This window comes from Ochotona princeps, chromosome 14 (assembly GCF_030435755.1).
Source record: "Ochotona princeps isolate mOchPri1 chromosome 14, mOchPri1.hap1, whole genome shotgun sequence".
In the NCBI taxonomy this organism is placed as follows: Eukaryota; Metazoa; Chordata; class Mammalia; order Lagomorpha; family Ochotonidae; genus Ochotona; species Ochotona princeps.
In genome coordinates this window covers 3,728,461-3,749,876 of record NC_080845.1, presented here as the reverse complement: position 1 = coordinate 3,749,876, position 21,416 = coordinate 3,728,461, and the positions used below count along the sequence as shown (strand labels likewise).

The window sequence follows — 21,416 nt, the reverse complement described above, 5'->3', positions numbered from 1 at the left end:
CCAGATCTCAGTAACCCAGTTCTGCATTTAAGCCACCAGCTCTCGGGCTGAGCATTACTGGATGTTGCTGCGAGGGAACAGACTGGAAGGCTGTGTCCACTGTGATTAATCCAGAGCTGATTAGGAGTGTTCGGAAATGCAGTTTGTCCAATGGAGGGAAAACAGGCCATTGTGTAAAAGCCCGGAGACGCCAGTACCCTGTGCTGTTCTGCAGATGGAGGTTGGGGGCCGCCCCGTGCTGAACCAAGCAGGCTGTGCCTTCCCAAACGTGAACGTGGGGCCATTTCAGCAAACACCGCGAACATACGGCGACTACCCCGACCCAGAACAAAGCCAGAGAAAATCAGTATATTTACAAACAAGATTTAATAATGCAGTTTGTCCCTAAAACAGGCAAACCAAACATTGGTTTATTCCAAAAGTTGATAGATTGAGGGCTTCTCCCTGCTTGCCCCAGGTCAGCCAGCACTGTCTGTGTTTGGGAAGAGGCTCCTGTTCCGGGTGGGGTGCCATCGCAGCCCCTTCCGCCCAGCTCAGTACCGCCTGTTCATCTTCTTGAATTTTTCATAGTGGTAGTCATCCGTGGCCTTCTCGTTGGCAGGACGCTTGCGGTTAGGAGGGGAGCCTGGGGGCAGAGGACAGCATGGGCTGCCTGCTGTGCCGGTACCCACCCACGGCAGCACCCACCAGCCTCTCCCAGGGCGCCCCAGAGCCTGCACAGTTGGCCTCAGTGAGCGCCTGTCATTGCACTAACTTGTCATTCATGCTTGTTGATGGCAGTTTGCTCCTAGGCTTGCCAGCCTGGGCATCGGAAGGGCCCCCCACAAGGAGGGCCCCACTGCCCTCCAGCCTTCCATGGCGAAACCCGAGGCTTGGGAAGGGCCAGGTGGGCGCGGTCCAGGGTGGGACCCTGCAGCCAAGCTCTGTCCCCACCCAGCCACCCCGGGGAGCTCCCCTCAGGCCCCCATGGACTCACGCTCAGGCTCCGGCTTCTCCGTGTCGCCCACTCTCAAGGGCCGGGCTTTGGGCTCCTCCTTGTTTCTCCGGATGGGGGCATTGAGCTCCTCGTGATAAACTGGACCAGGAGAGAGCAGCGCCCATCAGGCAGGACGTGGGGCTCCGGGAGCTCCCCCACAGGGAAGGGAGTGGGGCGTGGGGCTCCAGAGCTCCCCCCACAGGGCGAGGCTGCCCTCCCCAGGCACTCACAGCGGTTGTGCTGCACGTAGTTGACTGCCATGTTGGTGGGCACAAAGGACGTCTCACTGTCCTTTTTCTTGTTCTGCTGCTCGGCCAGCAGGCGGGCCTTGGCGTCCTCCGTGGAGATGATGTTCTTGATTTTAGCGCTGCCGGGAGAAAGGGGCCATGCCCGCAGTTAGTTCACAGCGCTGGCCACCTGGGGGAAGGATGGGGGGGCAGGCTAGGAAAGCGGGGCTCCCAAACCCTTCCCCAACCAACACTCCCCCTCTGGTGCCCGTGATGGTTTCTTCTCTCTGGACAGCAGATACTTGACAGCCAGAAGGAAAGGGGTTCAGGAGGCTGAGGGCGGGCAGCGGCCAGGGGGAGGCTGAGCAGCTCCCCCCGGGGCAGCCTTGGGGGCCCAGTGCCTACTCGATGCCCAGGTCCACCTCGGGGATGCCACTGAGCATCTGGTTGGACAGCATCTCCTCGGTTCTCTTGGCCGAGGCCACGCGGATGTTCTCGGGCAGCTCGTAGAGGCAGTCCTCGGCGTTCTTGGCCTTCACCTTCTGCTCCTCGTGCTCCACGATGCCTTTCCGCTTCTTGAGCTCCGTCTCGATGTACTTCATCCTGGAGGGGGACAGGCGGGGCTGGCCATGGCAGCTGCCGAGGGGCCGGCTCGGCCCTCACACCTGGCATTCCCCGTCACAGACACCCTGGGCTTTCTCTCTGTGTTACAAATTTCAGCCGAAAGGACTGGCCCATGGGAGACAGCCTAGTCGACAACATACAAAGTGGACAAGCCGGGCTCCCTCCCTGCTGGGCGCGGGGTTAGTGTGGCCAGCAGAGGCATCGTGGGTGATCCTTTCAAGGATCTCTGAGAGGTTTTCAAAATTCCCAAGCCTGGGACGTTTCCTGGGAAAGTTCTAGAAGTGCCATCTCTGGGGAGGCAGCTCGCCCGTCACCTACATGTCGGCGTCCTCGTCCCTGCGGTTGGTCTCTGCTGAGAATGACGTGCCCAGGTGCAGATCTTCCTCCTCGCTGATCCTGCAGGAGGCAGGGGGAGCTGCAGGCTGCGCCGGAGACACCGCAGAGCCTGCCAGCTCCGCTTGCTGGGGAGAAACAGGCGCTCTGCTCTGCAACGATTGGTGAACAGAAAAAGCCAGAAGTACCCGTGGGAAACCGCTGGCCTCCTCCACTGGCCCCCTACTCTGCCGCAGAACGAGTGGGTACTCTGAAACACCAACTTCTCAAAACTGAGCGCGTCAGCTTTGCGCATGTGTTGTTTTTATGCAACTCGTATGCATTTCGTTGAGACAACGTGCGATGCTGTCACTACAGGCCCGGCCCTCGTGGTGCAGGGCTTGCTGCAAGGCTCGCTGTGATTCTGAGTGTCCCCTAGGAGGCTGCGTGGGGACATTCCTCCCCCATGTCAGCTCCTAAGAGGGCAGAACCTCGACCTGCACAGGGATCTCAGAAGGACATCTATGGGTTCAGACAGGAGGAGTGGGTGACGTCACTGGAGTGGGGCGCCCAGGATGGAATCCTGGTGGGTTTGTGAGAAGAGACAGGGACCATGTGCTGCCTGTCCTGTCCCTCCTGGGTGGCGCTCAGAGCCACCTGAGGCCACCACCAGCTGCAGGTCCTGGATAATAGAGATGAGTTCAGAGACACAGCCTCAGGAATCCTGCTAGAGTGAGGTGGGAGGGACCGTGGTGCAGACTTGGTTTCCCAGCAACACACCCTGCACACCCACCATAGCTATGCCTGGATGTGGGATAGCCAGCTGCAGCCGTGTGGTGGTTAGGGTCCATAGGGCAGCTTAGGGCCTGCAGGGCAGCCAGTCCCACACAGCAGCTTAGGGCCTGCAGGGCAGCCAGTCCCACACAGCAGCTTAGGGCCTGCAGGGCAGCCAGTCCCACACAGCAGCTTAGGGCCTGCAGGGCAGCCAGACCCACAGAGCAGCTTAGGGCCCGGAGAGCAGCCAGTCCCACAGAGCAGCTTAGGGCCTGCAGGGCAGCCAGTCCCACAGAGCAGCTTAGGGCCTGCAGGGCAGCCAGTCCCACAGAGCAGCTTAGGGCCTGCAGGGCAGCCAGTCCCACAGAGCAGCTTAGGGCCCGGAGAGCAGCCAGTCCCACAGAGCAGCTTAGGGCCCGGAGAGCAGCCAGTCCCACAGAGCAGCTTAGGGCCCGGAGAGCAGCCAGTCCCACAGAGCAGCTTAGGGCCCGGAGAGCAGCCAGTCCCACAGAGCAGCTTAGGGCCCGGAGAGCAGCCAGTCCTGGACTTACTTCTCCTTGCCCCTTTCCTTCAGCTTCTTCATGTCCACCATCCCGCCGGTCTTCATCTGGAAGGGGTCGTCCTAGGGAAGGCAGACAGTGAGGAGGAAGCCCCAAGGGGCCCGGGGCAGTTGCCACAGGAAGGTCGACCCCTGGCACTCACCACCAGTGTGGTCTCCTCTTGCACCTTCTCTCCCACCAGCAGGGCAGCAGCACTGAGTAACACCAAAAGAGAGCAGACAGGGAACAATGCAGGGGGTCAGGACTGTCCTTCAAGGGTGGGAATCTGAGAGGCAGACACCATGACCAGCTGGAAAATTCCCTGAGAATAAACGGGCTAACAGGCACTGCCAGGGGTGGGGGTGGGAGGTGAGCCGAGGGTTACACTTTTCTCTAAGGCCACCTGACCTCATCCTGGCCGGGAAATCCACAGACCTAAGAGAATACTGTGATAGTCTTACGAGCTGGGGAAGCTGACAGTGCCCACGTACCGCCAAGAGGGGATTTATCAACAACTGATGGGGCAGACATCTGGTGGAGTATGAAGCAGCTATTAAAAGGTTTTCTGAGCAGTATTACCCAGTGTGGGTGAATCCTCACAATGGCATAATGAGTAGACAACAGCTGGGGACAGGAGCACTCTCAGGGGCAGGCGTTGTGGCCCAGCCAGTTAGCCTACTGCCTGTGACCCCTGCGTCCCACGCTGGGGTGTCTGACCTGAGTCCCAGCTATGCCATGCTCTGACCCGGCTTCCTCTAATGCAGCTGGGCCGCAGCAGAGGACCTCGTGGGAGACTGGATGGAGTGCCAGGCTCCTGGCTGCACCTAACCCAGCTCCACTGTGGCAGGTGAGTGGGGAGTGAGCCAGCACAGGGGAGATCTCTAACTGCACCTTTCAACTCAATAAATCTGTTATTTTAAAATATTACTATCGGGCCTGGTGCCATGCTCAATAGCTAAATCCTCACCTTGCATGCGCCGGGATCCCATATGGGCACCGGTTCTAATCCCGGCAGCTCCACTTCCCATCCAGCTCCCTGCCTGTGGCCTGGGAAGGCAGTCAAGGATGCCCAAAGCCTTGGGACCTGCACTCGCATAGGAGACCTGGAGGAGGCTCCTGGCCCCTGGCTTTGGACTGGCTCAACTCTGGCTATTGCAGCCACCTGAGGAGTGAACCAGCAGATGGAAGATCTTTCTTTCTCTCCTTCTCTATAAATCTGATCTGCCTTTCAAATAAAAATAAATAAATCTTTTAAAAATGTGATTTTAAAGCATTACTGATTTGAAAGCAGTATTGCAGAAGACAGAGGGGAAATATCTTCCGTCCATGGCTTCATTCCCTAGATGACCACCCTGGCCAGAGCTGGGCCAGTTCAAAGCCAGGAGCTTCCTCTGGGTCTCCCACTTGGGTTGCAGGATCCAAAGAAATGAGGCCATCCCATGCTGCTTTCCCAGGCACCTCGGCAGAGAGCTGGATGGGAAGTGGAGCAGCTGGGACTTGAACTGGCATCCCTGTGGGAAGCTGGGGGCTGGACCTGCTGCCACTGGCTGACCACCTCTATAAATGGTTTTTTTAAGCTTATATCAAAGTGTTCATAATCTTGAGGCGCAAGAAAAGGAACATTAAGTGCGATCACTCGTTAGCTGTGGGAGAATCATGTGTTGTTGTTTATTCAGATTCTTAACCAGGAATGCCCATAGTACGGTCGGGTATGATGAAAAGAAAGAACGAGTGAGTGACCCGCGCAGGTTCCCTCGGCCCACCTCACGCCGTTTGGCCTCTTCCTCAAGTTCTGCACCTCGCGGGTCTCCTCCAGCTTCAGCCTGAAGACAAGGACGACGTGCAGGCTGAGACATGTCCACTGCCTGCCTCGTCCGGGGTCCCCCAAGGCCCGCTGCCCAGTGTGCGGCACAGCCGTCCCGACCTGCGCCGGGGCCCCCCGATCTGTCCCCAGGACCCTCGACCTGCGCCCGGGCCCCCCGCACAGACCCAGCAGCACGCAGCCGCTCCTCCCCGAGGCGCCTCCATTTCTGCGTCCCGACTCTCCGCGTGGACACTGGTCAGCGCCCCCACAGACACCCCGGCCCGCGGAGGCCTAGCCCCCCCACCAACGCACCGAACCTCCTCTGAGTCCTGTTCATCTTCCTCCGACTCCGAGTCGACTCGGCGCCGGCGGAAAGTCTTGCCGGTGACCGGCATAGCGGCAGCGGGGCCCGCCGTCCAGCAGCCCCGCCGGGCCGCTCCGGGGGACAGTGGCAGAAGGCTACTTCCGGCGCAGCGCAGTGCTGTCAGAGCGCAGGCCCCGCTCTAGGACCGCAGACCCCGCCCCCAGTCCGCGGTCGTCCGCCTGCCACGCCCCGGTCGTGGCGCAGACCTCTCCTGATTGGACCGCTGAGGGGGCAGGGGGCGGGGCGGGCCCGCGCGACCCTGAGCTGCGCGGCGGAGGGTTTGTTTGAGTGACAGGCGGCGGCGGGGCAGTGGGGACCGGCAGGTGAGTTCCGGGCCGCCTGCGGCTGCTGCTTGCCAGGGCAGCCGGGCCTGTCCTTCAGGAGCCACCCTAGCTGGCCCCGGGGCTGGCCCTGATAGAAGCGCCGGACGCCGCCGCGGCCAGGTGAGCGGGAGCGCGTGTCCCCGCCCTGGCCGCCGCCCCTTGTCTCTGCTGCGGCCGGCGCGGATGGGGAGCGTCGGGGGGCCCCGGCGCCCCACTTGGGGGGCCGGAACAGCGGGCCGGCCTTGGGATTTCTTGCTGCAGCGGCCTGACCCGGCTTGTGCGTGGCGTCTCCAGGGGGAGGGGACGGACGGAGGGAGCTGACGCTCGCTTTTTGTTGTGTTTTTTTTTTTTCTGACGGACAAAAGATTACTACTTCTTCGCTGTGGGATCTTAAAGAATGGCCTTGGGCGGTCTCTCTCCAAGGGGGTGTCTGCGAGGGGGCTCCTGGACCTGGTTTTGCGCTGACCTGGGTTTGCTCCCTTGGGGGTGGGTGGCTCCAAGGTTCGCCCCACTCCCCTCCTCTCCTACAAGTGCAGGGAGCCCCCAGTTGCTTTGGAAAACGGATATCTTGGCCTGCTTGCCCTGCTTGCGGGGGAGCCCTCGGTGCCAGGCGATGGCGTGCACCAGGCTGCCTCTGGGTTGGGCCGGGCCTGGGCACCCCTCTTTAGTTATGTGGCTTCCTACGTGGCAGGCTCTTGGAATTCCCTCAAAATCCCGTGCGATGGACGCAATTCTTTTTTTTTCCCCTACTCTGCAGCGAGGATGCTGAAGGAGGGGCCGTTCCTGCTGCTGCCTAGCACCCTAGGCGATGCTGGCTGCGGGTGGGGGTGGAGCCCGTCATGGAGGACGGCTCTGCAGCTGGGCAGTGTCTGTAGAATGTCTGACGCTTCTGTGGAAGGTCCTCCTGGGAACCAGCCGGAGAGCAGGCTCAGGGCTTCTTGGAATAGGCTCTCGGCTTTGGTCACAAGCCATCGATCCCAAGTTGCCAAGGCTTGCCGACTGGTTCGGCCAGCCCTGGATGCACACGGCCCTAGCCGGGCACTGTGTCCGCGGCTGGCCAGCTCAAGAGGGGGGGCACCCAGGGAGGGTGGCTGCAGCTGCCCATGTGCCCTCTCAGAACCCTCCCAGCAGGGGTATCATGCCAAAAAGAGGGGGGCAGTTCTGGAATCTTTTCTACATCCTCCGGCACCCGCAGGGCTCTGGAGGTGACAGTGGTAACCAGTAGGGACTGTCCAGGCGGAAGGGCTATGGGACCTTTTATTTGGGCAGGGGGAAATGATGAGTGGCTGTTTCTCGGAACTCTGGGGTTCTGCTCAGCGTGGAGCTGGAGTTTGGGGTCCAGTTTGTCCAAGGAGGTGAGGGCTAGGCCTGGGGTCGGCTTGGTTCCTTTCTGCTGGTTCCAGCCAGAGCTCAGTGGACCTACTGCTGGCTAGCTGGGTTCAGGGGGCTGTGGGGGTGGGTTTGGGGCCCGCGGTGTCTGGTCTGACCCTGGTGAAGGAGTGGCTAAAGACTCGTTGGGTTTTGGGGTGTTTATTCACAGATACATGCTCAGCATTTACCATAGGAGGCAGCCACTGTTCAGCTGAGGTATGGTTAGCGCACGCACAGGAGAGAGAGCATGCCAACTTAGGAAAGTTGATGTTTAACACTTAATATGCATAGAGCAGAATGTTCTGATAAACGCTTTGGAAGAAATAGAAGACAGGAGAGGAAGAAGTGTGAGACCATCGTGTGCTGTTGGCTAATTGGAAGGTGACACAGCAGATGGCGCGCTGCGCCCCAGGCCCGGGGTGCCAATCCTGCTGTGGCAGTGGGGTGTGGAGAGGGTACAGCCCACCCGGGAGTCCAACATCCCGCAGCCGGGGTACCGGGGTTCAAGCCCCAGCCCAGCTCCTTCCTCCAGCTTCCCTTCAGTGCACTCACTTAAAGGACACAACTCCAAGTGAGAGACCTGGGCTGAGTTCCTGGTCAGCTGTGGCTCGGTCCTGCCTGCCGTGGGGGCATTTGGGGCATGAATCAGCAAATGGGAAATTCTCTCTCTGCCTTTCAAATCAATCGATACTTAAGAGGACTCTCGGAGAAGACGTGAAAGTCGAGCAGAGATATTTAAAGATACAGGAAAAGGACAGTTCTCTTTGGTCACAGTGAGCAGACATGGGTCTCCTACATAGAAAGTTCTGGAAAGCCCAATTCTGTCTACTGTGAAGACTCAGCGAGTGTTGCTCTGGGAAAGGCCTGGCGCCAGCCTGGGCAGTACTGAGGTCTTCCTCGGGAGGAGGGTGGCTGCCATTCAATCCTGGGATGCTGTGAAATCGCCCAACAGGTGTAGGATACAGCTCCTGTTCTGTGCAGCCCACATCCGAGTTCGCCTTCTAGAAGCTGCAGGGCCCCTGGCTCTATGACGTGTGGGTCTAGGTCTACCTGAGTCAGCTCTGCTCCCTAACCTGGTGTGGGAGGCTTCCCATGGCCAGCCCCTGCCCTTGGCACAGTGACTGCCAGGGGGCACCCTAACATGGTGATCTCACCCATGAAGTGACTTCGGGAGCCCAGAGCAGAGGGTGGAGTCGTGGTGTTACTCCCCTGGACGCCAGGTGGCCGGGCTGTCCTGGCCGGGCTGTCCAGGACCCAGAGCTCAAAGCTGCTGACCCTGCCTTTCCTGATGGGGGTGGGTTTAGCCCCAAGATATTGGGCTCACAGGAAATTGAAACCAGGTTAGGGGAGGAGGAGGAATGTGTTTGGAACTGGAGTGGGGGTTTGGGGATGGAGTTGAGAGAGAGGAAGCAGGGCAAGGCAGTGGGTTTTGAGCAGCAGGGGAGGGATGCGGGGTTGTGTGCTGGGGAGACCAGGGCAGCCGGGGCTGGGTGGGAGGCTCCACAGTGTCAGGTTCTGGCTCCTCCGGAGTCCTCGCTCAGTGGCCGTCCCCCCGAGCCCCACCCCACCCCACCCCCTCGGCTGTGTCCCCCTGAGGCAAGGCTGTCCAGCGGGAGGAAAGGGCTCCCTGTCAAAGCAGAAAGGGTCGGGTGTGTTGCTGGGGCCAGGCCAGTGTCTCTGCCCCAGGAGAGGAGGGTGTGGGTGGCCCCATGGGCGAGCTGCACCCCGCCCACCCGCTGAGGTCCGGGCAGCACCTTGCTGCCTCAGCCCCTCTCCTAGGACCCATCCCCGGGATCCGGTTCTTGGCACAGTGCCACTGTCCCCCTTTCTGCCTTTTGCAAAGGAGTCCCGGTGTGAGGGACAGGCCATAAGAGCAGACACGACCAACCCCTCGCCAGCCGCCGGGCTCTGTGACCTCAGGCAAGGGTTTCCTTCCTCTGCAGCAAGAGACAGAGGGGTCGTGAGTGTTCAACAAGGGGCAGGTGGCACCCAGGTGGGACACATGGGCTTGCCAGCTCCGTGTCTTGTGAGGGGGACTGCTTTTCCATGCTCCCACCCCTAGTGAGATAAAGGGAAACTCTCTCCACCACCCCCTCCCCCGTTTTTTAAAATAAAGATTTATTTATTTAAAAGGCAGAGTTAGTGGGCCTGGTGCAATAGCCTAGTGGCAAAAGTCCTTGCTTTGCATGTGCCAGGATTCCATATGGGTGCCGGTTCTAATCCCGGCAGCCCCACTTCCCATCCAGCTCCCTGCCTGTGGCCTGGGAAAGCAGTCGAGGACGGCCCAAAGCCTTGGGACCCTGCACCCGTGTGGGAGACCCAGAAGAAGCTCCTGGCTTTGCATCGTCTCAGCTGTGACTGTTGTGGCTACTTGGGGAGTGAACTAGCGGATGGAAGATCATTCTGTGTCTCTGTAAATCTGCCTTTCCAATAAAAAGTTTTTAAGAATAAATAAATAAAAATTTTAAAAAACCTAAAAGGCAGAGTTAGAAAGGAAGAGAGAAGGTCCAGTACGATGACTAAATGACTAAATCCTTACCTTGCAAGTGCTGGGATCCCACATAGGCGCCGGTTCGTGTCCCAACTGCTCCACTTCCCATCCAGCTCCCTGCTTGTGGCCTAGGAGGGCAGTCGAGGATGGCCCAAAGCCTTGGGACCCTGCACCTGCATGGGAGACCCAGAGGAGGCCCCTGGCTCCTGGCTTTGGATCAGCTTAGCTCTGGCCATTATAGCCACTTGGGGAGTGAACCACTGGATTGAAGATAATTCTCTGTGTCTCTCCTTCTCTGTAAATCTGATCTGTCTTTCCAGTAAAAGTAAATCCAGTCTTTAAAGTGCCCGTGTGAAAGGGAGGGGGCGGAGCCAGCAGGGGGAATATGGGGGGGTTCCCTTGCTGAACAGCTACTCCCACTGGAGAGCGTGAACTGGGACTAAGCAGGGCTTAGTCCAGACTAAGCAGGGCTGCAACACCTGTGGGCCTCATGTGGCCTAGATCGGGGAAAAGCCAGGCTGGGCTGATTATTCCTACTGGTGCAAACAAAAATTAGCGTGGGTGAGGGTTGGTTGGGCTTAGCCACAGCATCAGCTGGCAGAGACTGGCACTGGGGACTGATTTTGTCAAGTCAAACCACAGAACCACCTGGAGAGTGCGTAATATGGGAGAGAGACCTGGGAGGGAAATAGTGGGCTCCTCCCTCTTGGGTTACCACTCCCACGGAAGGGCACGAAAACTAGGACAGGGGCTGGGGTGGCTAGACAGAGAGAAACCCATCAGCATCTTTGTGGGCTGGATAGTGGAGCTGGTTAGATGGAACGAAGCTTTAATACTCATTGACATGTATGAGAGCTGAATGGGATGGGGACAGACTGGACTAGTCTGCTACACATACTGGCAAACCAGGGTAGGGGGTGGGCCTGGTGGGGGTTATTGTGGGTCGCTCTGACTAGGCTGCAGCTCCCAGTGGTTTATGTGAGGGCCGAGTATGTGCTGGGCAGAACCAGGCTGGACTGCAACACCCAGTGGTTCCTGTGGAAGTCGGGGCTGAAAGCAGAACCAACTCAGCAATTGCAACCACCAGCTGATTGGGGCGATGGACTGTGCCGGGCCCTGTGCTTGCTAGAACACACAAGAATCTGGGAACACCTCAGACAGTTTCTTTGGGGATCTCACCAACCAAAATGGCAGACTCAGAACCCTAACCAAGAAAGAACAGAAGACAGAACAAGTCAATCAACCACCTCAGCTATATGTTGGCAGCGAAATACTGGACAAATGGAGACTCTGTGATGGACTATGTCAATCACTGGATTCTTCAACGACCTCATCATGCTTGGAGTGGCAAGATTGGCAGTGATTCGTAACTGCTGAACTATCAAAACCACTTGTGCTGGCCCGGCGGCATGGCCTAGCAGCTGTGGTCCTCGCCTTGAACGCCCTGGGATCCCTTATGGGCGCTGGTTCTAATCCCGGCAGCTCCACTTCCCATCCAGCTCCCTGCTTGTGGCCTGGGAAGGCAGTCGAGGACGGCCCAGTGCTTTGGGGGCCCTGCACCCCTGTGGGAGACCCGGAAGAGGTTCCTGGTTCCTGGCTTCGGATTGGCGCAGCACCGGCCGTTGCGGCTCACTTGGGGAGTGAATCATCGGAGGGAGGATCTTCCTCTCTGTCTCTCTTCTCTGTATATCTGACTTTGTAATAAAAATAAATAAATCTTTAAAAACAAAAAAACCACTTGTGCAAGACCCTCGGAGCATGCCCCACATCCGGGACCTGGGTGGGTGGGAGACTGGGTGGGGCTTCTCCCTCAGTATCCCCTTTACCTCAGATACATGAAGGAAACAATAGGAAAATAACAGTCTTACCCACTTTCCTATAGCCCTTGAACCTTTTTACCTTAATTAACTATGTAAAGATTGTCAAAAATATAATTAAAAAATGGGAAAACAAAGTGCCCATGTGAGTTGCCAGCGCTGTGGGTGCCGGCTTTGCTTGCCATGGTGTATCTGGAGCAGAGCAGCAGCCTTGGTGGAGAGGGAACTCTTCAGGGGTGGGGAGCAGGTGTTTGCTCCAGGAACAGGGTGCCGAAGGGCTGGCCCTCCTCAAATAGGCGGGCTTGGGTCTTCAGACATCACCAGAGAATCCAGGCTACTGTGTGCCTGACTTGCCCAGCGGGGCGCCTTTGCGTGTGGGCCCCAGGGACAGGACCCTTCTGTGGGTCCCTGGGCCTGTGACTTGCTCAGAGCCAGGAGCACACATTGTCCAGGGCAGATCAAGAGGAAATCCCAGTGCCCCAAAAGCCATGTGACCGGAAGTCCCTGAGCCCAGTGCTCCCTGTGCCTGCTCTCACTGCCTCCACTCAGGAACCCTCATCACGGCATGCCGTTGCGGCCCTGGGCTCTGGAAAGGAAAGCAGTGACCTGTGGGAAGTGGGCAGTGGGCGGAGACTGGTGCCTCTCCTCCCCCCAGGCCCCTGAGACACAAGCCTCTGTCCCCTGAGGGTGGAGCCTCTGCCTGGCTTGTTTCCCGGGGCCCAGGTCAGCCTGGCCCCTGGGGGTGGGAATTCCTGCAGTTCCTGTGGCTAAGGCTGCCGTGGAAGTCTGCAAGAAGAAAAAGAGTGTGCCAGACTGCAGGTACTCTGTCTTCATGTCTGCCAGACAAATGCCTACGAGGCCAACGCATTTGTGGGAAATGGAAGCAAAAGACAGGTTGACTTTGGTGTTAAAATTGAAATCCATACTTTCTAGGGATCTTCTGAAAATTTGTGAAAAATGTGCATCTTGAAACGACTCTGTGTGGACTCTGCATTCCCACCGACTCTCGGAGGCCTCTGCAGCTGCCGACCTGGGTGCAGTGCTACCAGCTGCTTCCCGAAGTTCCTAACCCCCTTCTACCCTGCCCCCACTCACATGGGCACAGCCTTGGCATTGCGTCCTTCCAGCCTTGGCTCTCCAGGGGATTTGAGGTGTTACTGCATGACTTTTTTTTCAGCTCTATTACTTTTACTTGAGAGGCAGATTTAGAAGAACAGAGAGAAGGTCTTTTTTTTTTTTAAGATTTATTTTATTTTTTTTTTTATTGGAATGTCAAATATACAGGAAGGAGGAGAGAGAGAGGAAGATATTCCGTCCGATGATTCACTCCCCAAGTGAGCTGCAACGGCCGGTGCTGTGCCAATCCGAAGCCAGGAATCAGGAACCTCCTCCAGGTCTCCCATGCAGGTGCAGGGTCCCAAAGCTTTGGGCCATCCTCGACTGCTTTCCCAGGCCACAAGCAGGGAGCTGGATGGGAAGAGGAGCTGCCAGGATTAGAACCGGCACCCATATGGGATCCCGGAGCATTATAGGCGAGGACTTTAGCCGCTAGGTCACCACGCTGGGTCCTATAATTTTTCTTTTAAGCCAGCTGTGGGGCAGGTATATGCTGAAGCATTTAAGGTACCACCATGGATACCTGCATTCCATATTTGAATGCTTGGGTTTGGCTGCCGACTCCACTTCTTGCTAATAGGTGTGCACCCTGGGGGGCAGTAGGCGGTGGCCCAGAGAGCTTGTTCCCTGCCACCCACATGGGCAGGGCCAGGTGCTGGGAACTCAGTCCTCATCTCCCTGCTGCCTCCTAGGCTACCAGACAGCAGGAACCTAGAGCCGCATTCCGAGAACGACCTGTAGGGGGCGGCAGGGTGTTGGGTGGTTCGTGCAGTGGCCTGCTGCGGTCACCTGATCTCACAATGACCCTCTGGGGTTTGGCCTCTGCAGGCATGCTGGTGAGGATGTGTCTGGAGTCACGTGCCCTCTTGTCGGTTCTCTGAGTTTGCATTATTGAAGCTGTTGGTGCTGCGGACTGGCATGGGGCAGGGAGCGGGGCAGTGCTCAAGGGCCTGGCGATTTATAACACAGCTAGGAACACAGAGGCACTGAGGTTGTTCAGCTGGCTCGTGAATTGAACTTTTAAAAAAATATTTGTTTTTATTAGAAAGGCAGATTTACATAGAGAAGGAGATCTTCCATCTGCTGATTCACTCCCCAAGAGGCCACAATGGCCCATGCTGAGCTGATCTGAAGCCAGGAATTTCTTCCGGGTCTCCCACACGGGTGCAGGGTCCCAAGGCTTTGGGCCATCCTCGACTGCTTTCCCAGGCCACAAGCAGGGAGCTGGATGGAAAGTAGGGCAGCTGGGATACTAACCAGCGCCCATATGGGATCCAGGCAGATGCAAGGTGAGGATTTAGCCACTAGGATACAGTGCCGACCCCCAGAGTAAACATTGTTAGAGACAGTTTTAAAAGGATTAGGACAAAAAAAAAAAAAAAACAAAAACCCAGTATGTGACAAACTTTATTAGGTCCCGCAAACCTAATCCTTTGCTGCCTGGTCCTTTGGAAGAGGCTGCTGAGCAACCTAGAGCAAGCCTGGTCCCCAACGCCCGTCTCCCAGGGTGTCTGAGCTCAGCCTGGTCACTCAAGCGCCAGTTCTGTCTTCCAACAGACCAGGAGGGTGAGGGAGCGGAGCATATTGGGGACAGGCACAGAAATTCAAGCTCAGTTACATTCAGGAATCTAGAGTGGCCCTGTTGGGTCTGGTGCTGTGGTGCTGTGGCTTAAACTGCTGCCTGCAGTGCCAGCATGCTGTGTGGGTGCCAGGAGCTCCAACTCTGAGCCAACTTCTTGCTCCTGGAACAGGCTCTGTCTCTCCTTTCTATCAATATGCCTTTCCAATGAAAATAAACCTAAAACAAACAAACAAACACCATCCACACTGTTTAGCTTGAAATATTATAGGATGGGGGCCCGGTGTGATAGCGTAGCAGCGAAAGTCCTCGCCTTCATGCACTGGGGTCCCATATGGGCGCCAGTTCTAATCCCAGCAGCCCCACTTCCCATCCAGCTCCCTGTTTGTGGCCTGGGAAGGCAGTCAAGGACGGCCCAAAGCTTTGGAACCCTGCACCTGCGTGGGAGACCTGGAAGGGGCTCCTGGCTCCTGGCTTTGGATCGGCTCAGCTCCGGCCGTTGCAGTGAACCTCGGACAGAAGATCTTTCTCTCTTTCTCTCCTCTTCTCTGTGCATCTGCCTTTCCAATAAAAATAAATAAATCTTTAAAAACAAAACAAAAAAGAAATTTTATAGGACGGATGCCAACCCAGGGCCCTGGGCCTTTGTAGAAAGAATAAAACAAACTCCCAAAAACCTGCTGTTCCCAAGGGTTGATGTAAGAAGGGTTAGAACTTAGAACCCTGAAGCCTGTCATTGTCATGTGGCTCTTAAACATTAGCTTCTAACTGCCTCTCCCTCTCTGTACTCCCCACTCGGGCCAGTGGTGACAAGTTGGTGAACTCCACAGCGTCCATAGCCTCCCGTCGTTGCTGAAGACTCGGGGCCACGGGTTCTGAGCATCACAGGGTCTGGAAGAGGCTCTGGGGATGATCTGAGGGGATGTGGGCACATGCGTGGAAGGATCCAGGCTGTGGCAGCCTGAGGGAGGCCCCACAGCCCCTTCTGGAAGGTCTTCCGTGTGGGTGATCCCAGAGGGCCTGCCAAGCAGTGGCTGCTGAAGGGCCAGCACCCCAGAACTCAGGAGGACCTGAGCCGCCTTAACTGTCCCAGGAGCAGTCAGTGAGGTCACTGGGCCTGTGGAGGGGACAGGCAGGCAAGCGGCCTGTTGGTGGCCTTCCCCGATAGCCCCAGAGTTGCCTGTCCCTGCCACGAGGAGTTCTGGGCTGTTCTTCAGCTTGAGTGACCTCTAGGTAAGAACTCCATGTCACGCATTTGTTCATGTGCCCAGATCCCTCGCCCGACGCCTGCCATCGCTGCAGACCACCACAGCCCACACTGCCCGCCGTCCAGGAGCATGTGATTGCTGGCTGCTTGCTGGGGCTTCGCCGTGCCCAGAGGTAGGTCCCCAGGCCCTCTCTGCAGGTTTACAGCACAGACCTGGGAGGACAGTGCAGTAGGTAAATGGGTGCAACTGTGGCTGTGGGGTTGTGGTTTTTCCAAGTCCTATCACTGAGGGAGAAAAAAAAGCCAGGCGCCAGGGCAACGTGATTTCGTGTGCAGCTGGCATCTGCTGCCAAAGTGGGAGGAAGTAGGAGGTGGAAAGGGGACGAGGTTGGCCTTGGGTGTCAGCTGATGGGGCCAGGTATGTGGGTGAGTTAGGCAGCTCTGCCAGACCGAACCGAGAGCTCGAGGGGCCAGCCGAGCTGGGTAGCAGCGGTCACGCCCGCAGCCGTGTGTGTTGGCCAGCCAGGTTCCCTGATCCATGCAGTGGGGCCAACGCTGGCCGCCCCGCAGACGGAGCAGTGGGAGTGCGTGGGAGACACTCAGGCTGCTACCCGCCCTTCACCAGCCCCTGGCGTGTAGGCCTTTCATCCCCCGGCTGTCCCAGAAGGTGTGGGCCCTGGCTTCACTGAGACCACCCTGGGCTTCACGGACCCCTGTGGTCAGCAGCAGAGGGGAGCTCAGATGAACAGCTGGGATGCCGGGCAGCTCCCCAGTTACTCAGTGATGTCTGAGCGTGTGCTTTGGAAGTGAGCATGGAGGGTCGGTTCCGTGGGTCCTCCGCGCGGTTCTCCCCCTGGTGATGGTGTGTCTGTGAGAAGTCTGTAACCATGGGAGTGTCCCAGCCCCCACCGGCTCATGGGTACTCCGTGGCGTGTGTGTGTGTGGGGGGTCAGCACAGCCCTGCTCTGTGGAGCAGTTCAGCACCAAGAGGCTCCTACAAGTGAGGCATGTAGCTCCTACGGCAGAATTCCTGTTAAAAACCAGATTTAAAATAGCAAGCCGCTGCGGGCTGAAGAGTGCAGGGAATGCATGCCCGGCACGGCGCATCAGCCGTGTGTCCCATTCCACCTCCCACTTGCTCTGTCGTCAGAGTTCTCGCTCCCTAGTGGGCACGGAGCCTTCACACAGACGCCACGGAGCTGCCGAGCCCTCCCCAGCTGGGTTGCCTACCCTGCAGAGGCTGCCTACCCTGCCCACCGTTGAGGTCAGGTGTTCAAAGGGATCTGGAAGCGGGGGAGGCAGAGGGCTCTAGGGAGCCCCAAGTCAGCTTCTCTCACGGGCCTCTCCATGCAGCCCCCTCCCCGTGAGGTCCCTGCAGAGTCAGGGCCAAGCTTGCAGTTAACACATGCCCCCTGCCACACCTTCCCTGCTCCTGCCAGCCTGGGCTAGGTGTGACCTTGCCTTATCTTCCCCGAGGTGAGTCCAGGTCACTATGGGGGACTCCAAGACTCTCTGCCCTCACCTCGACTCCATAGGCGAGGTAACCAAGGAGGACTTGCTGCTGAAATCGAAGGTAAAGGGGCAGACCTGCCAGGGTCCTGGGGCAGCAGCGGGGGTGGGGGGAGTGGCCCTGTGTGTCCAGAACATTGGCATCTCCTCAGAGGATGCCAGTGGAAGAGAATTGTGTCCAGCAGCCTGGCTGACCGCTTCGCCTCAGCCCCCTGGGCCGCAGTGCCGTCAGCCCATTGGCCACTGGCCTTCCCGCCATCCTACGACACTTACCAGCTTACTGTCAGTGCCCCAGCACGGCTCGGCAGGTGGGGGTGGGAGGGCGGACTGTACCCTGAGACTGGGGACGCACAGCCTGTCGCTTGTGGTGTGAAGTAGGATGCTCACAACACCACGGGGTGTGAAAGGCGGCTGTGCCAGGGGACTGTCGGGGAGTCCCCGGCATGCCACCCTGCCCTGCCCGCTCCTGCTCTCCTGGCTCTCCTGTTTCTCTCCCTCCCTCCCTTCCTTGCTTCTTCCCTTCCTTCTTTTTTTAAAGATTTATTTTTGTATTTTTATTAGGCCAGTTCCAGAGAGGAGAGACCGTGAATATTCCATCTGTTGGTTCATCCCCCCTCCCTAAGTGGCCACAACAGCCAGGGCTGGGCCAGGAGAGAGCCAGCAGCCAGGAGTCTCCTAGGGGTCTCCTGTGTGGGCCAGGGGCCCAAGGCCTTGGGTCATCTTTCACTGCTTTCCTGGGCAGGGAGCGGAATCGGAAGTGGAGTAGCCGGAATTTGAACCAGTGCCCATATGGGATGCCAGCGCCACAGACAGAGGCTTAGTGTGCCCCAGTGCGGGCTCCTGTCTTTCCAGTTTCTTTCTGCAGATGCCCCCAGGCTCAGTTCTGGGTTTGTCTCTTCTCGCGTGGGCAGTGGGCGCCAGGGCTGCTCCGCGGCTTGCATCACCCCGTAGTGTGGATCATGGTGGTGCTTCAACCTCAGCACACGGTGCCGGCCTTCCGCATCTTGGTGGTGTCATGGGTTGCCATGTGGACATGAGAGTTGGTCCTCACGGGGAGGACCCCTCCGTTTGTCCTGAGCCGGGCCCTGCCCCCTATGTGAGAGACCCACGTGGGGTTCTAGGTGCCTGACTTCCGTCTGATCCAGTCCCCGCTGCTGTGGCCATTTGGGGAGCGAAGCAACACAGGCAGATCTGTCTTCCCCACTCTGTAGTGACCGTTCAGAAAAATACATGATTTTTTTTTTTGTAAGGAAAAGTGGAGGGAGCAGTGAGAGGGTCTACGAAGGGTCTGTTGGTTGGCATTTCAAAGTTTTATTTGCAATGTTTTGGCAGACAAATGTGTGCAAAATGCATTGTTGGGTACAGTACAGTTCCCCTGGCAGCTACTTCAGATGGGCAGGGTGGCACGGGGGCCGTGGGCGGAGTGGCATCAGCTGGATGGAGCGTCAGCACCTGCCTGTGTCCACTTGCGCTCGCTCTCGCTCTCTGTCTTCAGGGAACCTGCCAGTCGTGCGGCGTCGCTGGACCAAACCTGTGGGCCTGCCTCCAGGTAAGGTTCCCTTGCAGTGCCCGTGTGCCCAGTGGGCACCATCTTTTGGAACCCTCAGGCAGGGACGCAGAGGGAGTCATGGGAGAGCCTGGCAGATGGCAGAAGCCTGGCTCTGAAGGGCCCCATGTTTGCCCAACTTTGGTGATTTTTTGGGGGGGTGTGTGTATGTGTTTTTTTTTTAAGTTCTCTCTTTTTTTTTTAAGATTTATTTATTTTTATTGGAAAGGCAGATATACAGAGAGGAGGAGAGACAGAGAGGAAGATCTTCCATCTGATGGTTCACTCCCCAAGCAGCCGGAATGACTAGAGCTGAGCTGATCTGAAGCCAGGACCCAGGAGCTTCTTCTGGATCTCCCACGTGGGTGCAGGGTCCCAAGAGTTTGGGCCGTCCTTGACTGCTTTCCCAGGCCACCAGCAGGGAGCTGGATGGGAAACAGGGCCACCGGGATTAGAACCAGCGCCCATATGGGATCCCGGGGTGTGTAAGACGAGGACTTTAACCACTACACTGTCACGCCCTTAGGTTCTCTTTTGAATAATCTCAACCCTACGGGTTGAGAGTCATAGATTTTTTTTGTTTGTTTGTTTTAAAGATTTTTATTTGAAAGGCAGAATTTCAGGGGGCTGGTCAATGGCTTAACTGGCTAATCCTCTGCGTCCAAGCGTGGCATCCCTTATATGTACCAGTTCATGTCCCGGCTGCTCCACTTCCCATCTAGTTCCCTGCGTGTGGCCTGGAAAGGCAGCAGATGGTGGCCCATGTCCTTGGGATGCTGTATGCACGTGGGAGACTGGAAGAAGCTCTAAGCTCCTGGTTTTGGATCAGTTTGACTCTGGCCATTGCATCATTTGGAGAGTGAACCAGCAGATGGAAAATCTTTTCCTCTATCTTTCTAAATCTGCCTTTCCAATGAAAATAAATAAATCTTTTTTAAAAAGAAAGAAAGAAAAGCAGAATTGCAGAGAGGAGAGCAGAGAGAGAGGTCTTCTATCCACTGGTTCACTCCCCTAATGGCCGCAACAGCTGAGCTGATCTAAAGCCAGAAGCCAGGAACTTCCTCTAGGTCTCCCACGTGGGTGTAGGATCCCAAGGCTTTGGGCCGTCCTCGTCTGGGCCACAAGTAAGGAGCTGGATGGGAAGTGGAGCAGCCAGGACTGGAACCAGCAAGGATACTGTTTTTGTAAGATAGCTGTGTCCTGGCCTGTGCACACGGAAGTTGCCAGGGGCACCTGGCCGGACGCCCTGTCCCTCCAGGGCCTCTGTCTCCCGCCTACACAGCAGGGGCCAGTCAGGCCAGGCTGAATGTAGTGGCTGTGTCCCCATGTACCTGCCGTGGTGTCCTGATTGTCGCTTACTAAGGGTAGATATGTCAGAAAGTGACAGTTTTCTCTGGGTGGTAGAATCGTAGGTCGTTTTGTTGTTTGTTCATTTGTAGTCATTTCCAGACAAGATCAGGCACATTCAGGGTGGTATGTCCGTGGACTTGTAGTCATTTTCAAATCTTCTGCAAGTATGTATTACCTCTTGTAGTCAGGCTGCTGGTGGCCATTCTGTGGAATTTCTTATAAGAAAAAGAATAGCTCAAGCAGAAAGCAGGCGGTCCTCATCTTGAAGGCATGCTGATGGCCAGGGAGTAGATGGTGAGACTCCGTCTGGGGACAGCATGGCGGCAAGGCACGGCCCTTCCTCGGGCATGCCCCCCTCCGCCCCTTCAGAGACAGATGTGGGGAAATGGCAGAGGCCCACAGAGGAGGCCCGGGGAGCTGCGAGGGTGGGAGCCATGGCACGGGAGCATGCAAGGTCCAGGGTCCTCAGAGATAATGCCCCCACTTTCATCCTTTTTCTGAACATGCTGCCATCCCATGTGCCCCATTAGAAAATGGTAGTGGGGCTGGCACCGTGGCATTGTAGCTTGTTTCTGCGTGCAGTGCCAGCATTCCACATGGGAACTGGTCTGTGTCCCAGCTGCTCCATTTTTGATCCACCTCCTTGATAATGTGCCTGGGAAAGTGGTAGAAGATGGCCCAAGTGCTCGGGCCCCCACACCCGCATGGGTGAGCTGCAAGGAACTACAGGCTCCTGGCTGCAGAGCCCCAGCCCTTGCAGCCATCTGGGTCATGAACCGTGGATGGAAGACCGTCCCTCTGCTTCTGCTTCTCTCCCTGCCGTTCAGATAAATCAATACATCTATTCTCAAATAAATCCTTAGAGAATTTTGGAAGAGGGTGAGGGCCTGAGCTCCCACCTACTGGCTGTAGCTGCCACTCTGCCTGGATTCCTGGTTCCAGGGCACCTCAGCCATCTCAGGGCAGCACCCTCCCTGCCCAGCACAGACTTCCAGAGGGTGCTAAGGTTGCTGTAGTTGCGACACCCTCACCCCATGCAGGGGTTGGTAGGTGGGGTTGGGAGGCATCTTCGGACTTGGGTCAGCAACTTGCTGGGCCGATACTGTCCATGTGTCCTCTTGCCTTTCCCTGTCCACCATCTTCCCCTTTCTCTCCAGGTTGCCTGCCCCTACGTCGGCTGTGGAGAGTCCTTCGCTGACCACAGCACCATCCACGCACAGGTGGGTGTGGTGGATGCGGTAGCTGAGCCAGGTTCTGCTGTCCGACAGCGCTGGGGTTCAGACCCTGGCTCTGGCCACCTCCCAGCCCTGTCCCCCTGCTCTGGACCTCCGTGGCTGGGGCTGGAGCAGGGGATAGTCAGACTCGAGCAGCTGCAGAAAACAAGGGGGCATGCTTGGCGCATACAGACACCTATCTGATTTGCAGCCCTGTTGTGTCCCTGTATGGAGGGTGTGCCCCAGTCGAGCCCCTAGCCCCCGTCTGGAGGG

General features: G+C 57.4%; 2 protein-coding genes across 9 annotated transcripts in view; one reads left to right on the top strand and one right to left on the bottom strand.

Annotated features, from left to right (window-relative positions):
* Positions 1–349: 349 nt before the first annotated feature.
* C14H9orf78 (chromosome 14 C9orf78 homolog) lies at positions 350–5,726 on the bottom strand. The gene is made up of 9 exons (XM_004593491.3): positions 5,569–5,726; positions 5,216–5,275; positions 3,616–3,667; positions 3,465–3,535; positions 2,146–2,223; positions 1,609–1,806; positions 1,207–1,343; positions 977–1,075; positions 350–625 (listed from the first exon to the last, which is right to left on the bottom strand). Exons 1-9 carry the CDS (start codon positions 5,649–5,651, stop codon positions 534–536), a joined length of 870 nt encoding a protein of 289 aa, XP_004593548.1. The 5' UTR covers positions 5,652–5,726; the 3' UTR covers positions 350–533.
* A 141-nt stretch (positions 5,727–5,867) lies between these two features.
* The window catches only part of USP20 (ubiquitin specific peptidase 20), a 29,130-nt gene continuing 13,581 nt past the window's right edge, over positions 5,868–21,416 (top strand). The window contains exons 1-5 of one of the 8 annotated variants that reach the window (XM_058672130.1): positions 5,868–5,943; positions 15,589–15,697; positions 17,011–17,097; positions 18,529–18,582; positions 21,087–21,149. In XM_058672130.1, the coding sequence (XP_058528113.1) occupies positions 17,017–17,097; positions 18,529–18,582; positions 21,087–21,149 (198 nt within the window). In that variant the 5' untranslated portion in view covers positions 5,868–5,943; positions 15,589–15,697; positions 17,011–17,016. Of the gene's footprint in view, positions 6,064–14,985; positions 15,207–15,588; positions 15,698–17,000; positions 17,098–18,528; positions 18,583–21,086; positions 21,150–21,416 lie in introns of those variants that run through there. The other 7 variants (XM_058672128.1, XM_058672125.1, XM_058672131.1 and 4 more) reach the window with 7 other exon arrangements.